Source organism: Atta colombica, unplaced genomic scaffold, assembly GCF_001594045.1.
Source record: "Atta colombica isolate Treedump-2 unplaced genomic scaffold, Acol1.0 scaffold189, whole genome shotgun sequence".
Lineage (NCBI taxonomy): Eukaryota > Metazoa > Arthropoda > Insecta > Hymenoptera > Formicidae > Atta > Atta colombica.
The window spans coordinates 2,356,182-2,362,302 of NW_017259281.1; the positions used below are offsets into that span (position 1 = coordinate 2,356,182).

At 31.1% G+C, this 6,121-nt stretch overlaps 1 protein-coding gene across 1 annotated transcript in view; it reads right to left on the reverse strand.

Moving 5' to 3' along the window:
- Positions 1–6,121, reverse strand: part of LOC108686781 (protein no-on-transient A-like) — an 11,288-nt gene that overhangs the window by 3,569 nt on the left and 1,598 nt on the right. Inside the window, exons 2-8 of the mRNA XM_018192246.1 lie at positions 3,892–4,182; positions 3,597–3,815; positions 3,078–3,379; positions 2,534–2,829; positions 1,797–1,987; positions 1,593–1,683; positions 1,271–1,290 (exon numbers count right to left, since the gene is read on the reverse strand). Coding sequence (XP_018047735.1) covers positions 1,271–1,290; positions 1,593–1,683; positions 1,797–1,987; positions 2,534–2,829; positions 3,078–3,379; positions 3,597–3,815; positions 3,892–4,182 — 1,410 coding nt within the window. The remainder of the gene's footprint in view (positions 1–1,270; positions 1,291–1,592; positions 1,684–1,796; positions 1,988–2,533; positions 2,830–3,077; positions 3,380–3,596; positions 3,816–3,891; positions 4,183–6,121) is intronic.

A 6,121-nucleotide genomic window follows, 5' to 3' on the forward strand; every position in this document is an offset into this window, starting at 1 on the left:
GTATATATTTATTATATGTAAATGTACACATTAACTAGTAAGTGTATATATTTACTAAAATTAACACTTTGTGACTGTGACGTGTGTGTGTGTGTGTGTGTATATATATATATATACACACACACACACACACACACACATAATTTAATCGATATATAGCAAAACTTATTAAGTAAAATTTATTTGTTTGTTAAAGATTAACGATGATTATTATAACCGATCTCTCCAGCTGCAATGTTGCAGCAGAAAATAGAATGCTTGTTATGAAAATCACAGTTCATTAATTTGCTTCAACGCTGCGATAAAATTTCAACATTGCACTATTCGCATGCTGGTTCATATTTATATATGTATAAAACAGAAGTTGGAAGTTTTGAACAAAACTTTCAGTATGAAGTCAATGCTGCGATCAGTAGAGATAACTAATCAGTAAGCGCTCAGTGTGATTTCTTAATATTATTAATTCCTACACTTAGATCCAATGAAGAACTAAAGAAAAGAATAAATCATATTCAAAAATCACTGAACGCTCATTGAACAGTTTTTTTGCTGAACGTAATTATTGGCATCGGTATTCCCGATGGGAGATTTCGCTTCGTAAAGAGTAGATCATAAATTCAAATGTATCCGTGCATCAAGATTAGATGCAAAACAAAAGCGTATTTCATCAGTAGAAATATACTTATGAGTAAATAGCAAAAATAGCTATATAATCGTTTACAGTCTTTGCAAACGGTGCTAGTTTTCTTTGCAAAAATGCTAGTTAATGAAGATTTAAAATTTTTAACTAAAATCAGTGTTAATATTGACACTCATGCAGTATTGAAGTGTCATTTTTCAAAGTGTCTAAATTCTAAATATTATGCACATCATTGATTCCTCCACATGTTATAAATATCCAAAATAAATCTTTATTAATGTATATATATTTTCATAAAAACAAGGTACTGAATATTATCCCGATTTTGCAGACATTAGAACTCTGTTTGATATTGAAGAGCATGCTCAATTGGGAATAATATCAGAGTTTCAACTCTCCTAATTTAATTTTATGGTGTTGTACACCATAAGAAATAAGTGCATTTCGTCATGCATGGCACAGTATTCCGTTCATTTTAATAAGGTTTGCGCATAATATATTTCAAAATTGTACCGCCCAACAAGAAAAAAGAAAACTTTCATAGAAAAGAAAGTCAAATGTTTTAAGAAAAAAACTTAATGCTGTAATACATGTTATAGAAGAAAATAATTAACGAAAGAGATACATTACCACTGGCATGCCGCTTCCACCTGTAAAAAAATAATAAAAACATATGATTAAAATACAGAACGTAAATTATGACAATACTGAAAAAATGAGAAATGATAAAAATTGTTGTTCTATAGTTCAATGCTCGACAAGTTCAGAACTTGTGCATAGAACTATATATTTAATAAAGTTTAAAAGCTTTTAGTGCATATGGCTATAATATAATATATATAATACAGATTGCAGTTATATTGTGCTCTTTCTAATTCTATACATTTTTTAATATCTTTTTAATATATTTTTTTATATTTTTTATATAAAAAAATAAAAACTTATTACTTACCATCAGGTTGACCATATCCATCACGATCATTGCTACTGACAGAATCATAACTTTTGCCGCCACCACCACCACCACTGCGAATTGCTTGTTCCTAGAATATGAAAAGATACAAATATAAATACACGATAATTGAGATATCGAATCTTTCAAAAAAAATATAATAATAAATATCTCAAAGTTAAACAATTTTATTACTCAACGGACCTGCATGAACAAATTGTTTTCCTGTTGACGCCTATGCAATTCTTCTTCCTGTCTTCGGATACGTATCGCCATTTCTTCTTGTTGACGTCGTCTTAATTCTTCTTCGCGAGTCCTTTGCTCTTCTGCTTGTCGCTCTTTCATTTCCCATTCTCTCTTCTGTCTTTCGCGATCCGCCTCGCGCATGCGCAGTTCTATAATATAATAAGATATAATAATTACTTCAACTTCATGCTTTCACTTTTTAAATATTTCTTTTTATGTTAAACTTGTGTTTCACATATCAGCACACAGCGATTAATGGAATTAATCAACTATGTTTCCTAAATAAAACTATATTTTTTCTACCCCTACAATTCTTATTAGGCACTTGTAGATTAGAATACATCAAACAAGCGTGGCGTCGGGGATGTTACAAAATTTGTTGAAAACGACATATTCAATTTTTAAATATTTAACGATTATGTAATCGATATTACGACCCTTTTATTTTTATCTTTATTTTTATGTTTTAAACTGAAGATGAAGGTTGAAATGTTTGTATATTATATCGTTTATATCAATGTTTATATCGATTAGATATTAAAGATAGATTAAGTATTAACAACATTTAGTTTTGCTTCGTAGATTTCTCCGTTGGCAATTTTAAAAAATTCTTAAGTCTAAATAATTATTTTTATTTTTATAATAATTTATATAAAGGGAAGAGATACTTTATATATTAATATTAGAATACACACGTTCTCTCAGAAGTTCTGTCTCATGTTCATATCGAGCGAATTCCATTTGGGCTTCCAATTTCTCTTCTTCCATTGCCATTTCTCGTTTGAGTGCTTCTTCTTTCTGCTTGTATAATTCATGCAATTGCTTCCATCTTGTACCGTATTCATGTTCGAAACTACCTAATTGTGCAAAGCGTGGCCCGATCTCACGCGCTTTGAAAAACTCTGGATTTTTGCGTGGTAAACTCTTGTCAGGATAACCGTCCACATCATCTTGTTGTTCAAATGGCTCAACAACTACTGGTCGAAGGGAACTGAAATAGAAACTTTTTACAACTTGTATATGCTTTCATTTTTTATATATTTCTTTTTATGATAAATTTGTGTTTCACGTGTCAGCACACAGCGATTAATGAAACTAATCAACTATGTTTCCTAAGTGAAACTATATTTTTTCTACCCCTACAATTCTTATTATTAGGCACTTGTAGATTAGAACATATCAAACAAGCGTGGCGTCGGGGATTTGTTAAAAAATTTGTTGAAAATTGTGATAACTTACGCTGTAATGAAATAACAACCCTCTGTGCACTTTCTCAGAGCTAACTGAGCAGATGGTTTCCGGCAAAACTCAACTATTCCTTCGCCAGTGGTTTTACCTCTGTCGTCAACTTTAACTATTGCACGCTCGATTTCGCCAAAGACACTAAAGGCTCTTTCAAGGAGTTCATTAGATGTCCAAGGCGTTAGATTCTTTACTTTGATTGTCGATGAATGAGGAGCAAAGCGTACTTTCAACGCACGACCTTTGCGCATTGAGCCATCTAGTTCGCGCTTAGCCGTATCAGCATTTGCTTTATAATCCTGAAATAGAAAATAAAAACAATCATTTCCTAATTTGAAGTTGCAAGTTAGAAAATAGCTTAGCAATAGCAATATATAATCATTTCAAAATTATGCAGCTAGAAATTTTTATCATTTCATATCAAACGGTAATTAATATAATCATCTTAGTGTCATAAAGAAATGTGGATATAACAAGATTGTTTGATTATTAAATAACTGTGGTTCATATAATTACCAATCTGAGAAAAGCAAAACTTTTTTCTTTATTCACAAACAACTCGGATATTTCTCCATATTTTTGGAACATGGTCTGTATTTCTTCCTCGGTCACATCGTTTGTCAAATTTCCAACGTACAAACGATTCCGGCCACTAAACTTTTTTTCTGTAGTATCCTGTGGTGGAAGCTCATGAGTGGGTCCACTAACAGCCATGACACGTTCCATCAATCGATCCTAAAAATGATATAAAGTTCAGTATTATTTCAATAGCTACTATGAAAAAGACAAGGAATATAAAATGTAAACTTACATCTTGTGATCTATTGGCCATGTTTCTGTCACCACCGCCACGACCTCCTCCTCTTCCACTTCCTCGCATTGCACCACCGCGACCCATACCCATACCCATGCCGCCACCCATTCCGCCACCCATTCCGCCACCCATGCCACCACCCATCCCGCCACCCATCCCGCCACCCATCCCGCCACCCATCCCGCCACCCATCCCGCCACCCATCCCGCCACCCATCCCACCACCCATTCCACCACCCATGCTTTCAGAATTATCCAGGCCTCCATCCATGGAATCACTCATTTTCATCTGTAAAAAGATCATAAATTGTTTCATATACAAGTTGTTAAGGATGTATTATACATATTTTTTAACAAAATAAAAAAATTATAGATATTTCTATATTATCTTAGAAAGTAATACAAAAAATTCGGCAGCAATGTAGAATCTGGATAAAAATTATTTCAATAACTAATCATATTTTAAAAAATGAAAATAATATAAGAATATTTCCATTTAAACTATAACATCGTATCGTTAAATAATAATATTAACCTTATTGAACTGTTCCATATGTACAATATATATTTAATACTCATTTTTATAAAAGGTCCCCGCACAAAATTATAGAAATTTGTCCCTCGATAAAATTATCTAAAACTTTAGTATGTTATATAGTTCTTGACTCTTGATCAAAAGTGCCCACAGGGCACAAAGCTTGAAAATGATCTTTTTTTTTGTTATAGCCGTTTAAAGTTTTATTTTATTAATTAAAATCAAATTTTTGTAATAAATGAATAGATCTTAGATATCAATATGCTATCCTCTCACCATCTTCACCCTCACTCCCTCAATCTCCTTACTTCATCCCCATCACCCTCCTCCACCCTCATACATCCGCGCGCGCAATTTTATACGAAAAAAGTGCATAAAAATCGAAATAAATCTTTTTTATTACACTTATGTATGCGCGCGTGCCTGCGTGTGGCGCGTGTATGTATATGTATCAATAGTATGTTTATGATTTTAGTTTTTTAAATTTCAGAATTATCGAGAATAAATGCCGTGGACATGATAGATGTTTCATTCATTTGGAGTTGATTTTCGTGAGTTTCTTTACTTCTTACGTTTGGGATGCCCAAAAAAAAAGAGAAGAAAAATATGCGCGCAGGCATATATTGTGGGATTGGGAGGAGGGGAGTGGTGGGGGGAATGAGGATGGAAAGAATGGATGGCATATTGTTATCTAAAATCTCTTTATTCATTACAAAAACTTGATTTCGAAGCATTAATAAAATAAAACTTTAAACGACTATAATAAAAAAAATCAGTCATTTTCAAGCTTTGTGCCTATGAATACTTTTGATCAGTGAGTCAAGAACTATAATAAAGTTTCAGCCAATTTCGAGGGCCGAAAATCCTATGATTTCGTGCGGGGTTTTTTTCAATTTAATCCTTAATAGTTAAGACATCTCAGTTTTGAATACTACATGGTCATTTCTGTTCTAGATTAATTTTCATCACTTTTAAAAGTATATAAAAATTATTAAACGATTTTTACGTATATTTTGACATCTTTACAAAGTATTTGTACAATTGTACATTCATAACAAATTGTAGATAAATTGTTATAACTAAATATACTTAACAAGATGAGAAAAAATACATTGTTCCATACAAAAATGTGAAACTCTAAAATAAAAATGTTTAAAAAAAAAAATATGGTCCAATATCTTAAAATTGACATTTTAAATTACAAAAAAAAGTTCAAGTGTGAGCTGTCCAAAAAATTGAGTAATGTAAAAATGTTTTTTTAATATACATGAATGGCTACAAATTGAAAATATATTGCATTTACATTTTAAACAGTACATATTATTATAACTATTATATTAAAAAAACTCATAACTTATTAGGAAAATATTCTTTATAACATTAAAGACAACATAATATATAATATTATCGACATTTAGCACAAGAAATCAAATCAAAAATCGTGTTTACTAAAGACTAATATGTTCTAGAGTTAAAATCTTTTTTTAATAATTCACGAAATATTTCCGCAAATACAATCGAAAATTAACTGAAAATCAAGAAAAAAAATTATTTAATTATAAAAATGTACACTCTGTACATATATTGAGTATATATATATATATACTTTCTAAATCTCGTGGAGTGAAATCTTACTCGAAGAGACTGAAAATTTAGCCTATTTTGAAAAAAGAGTGAAAATATGGTCACTCTT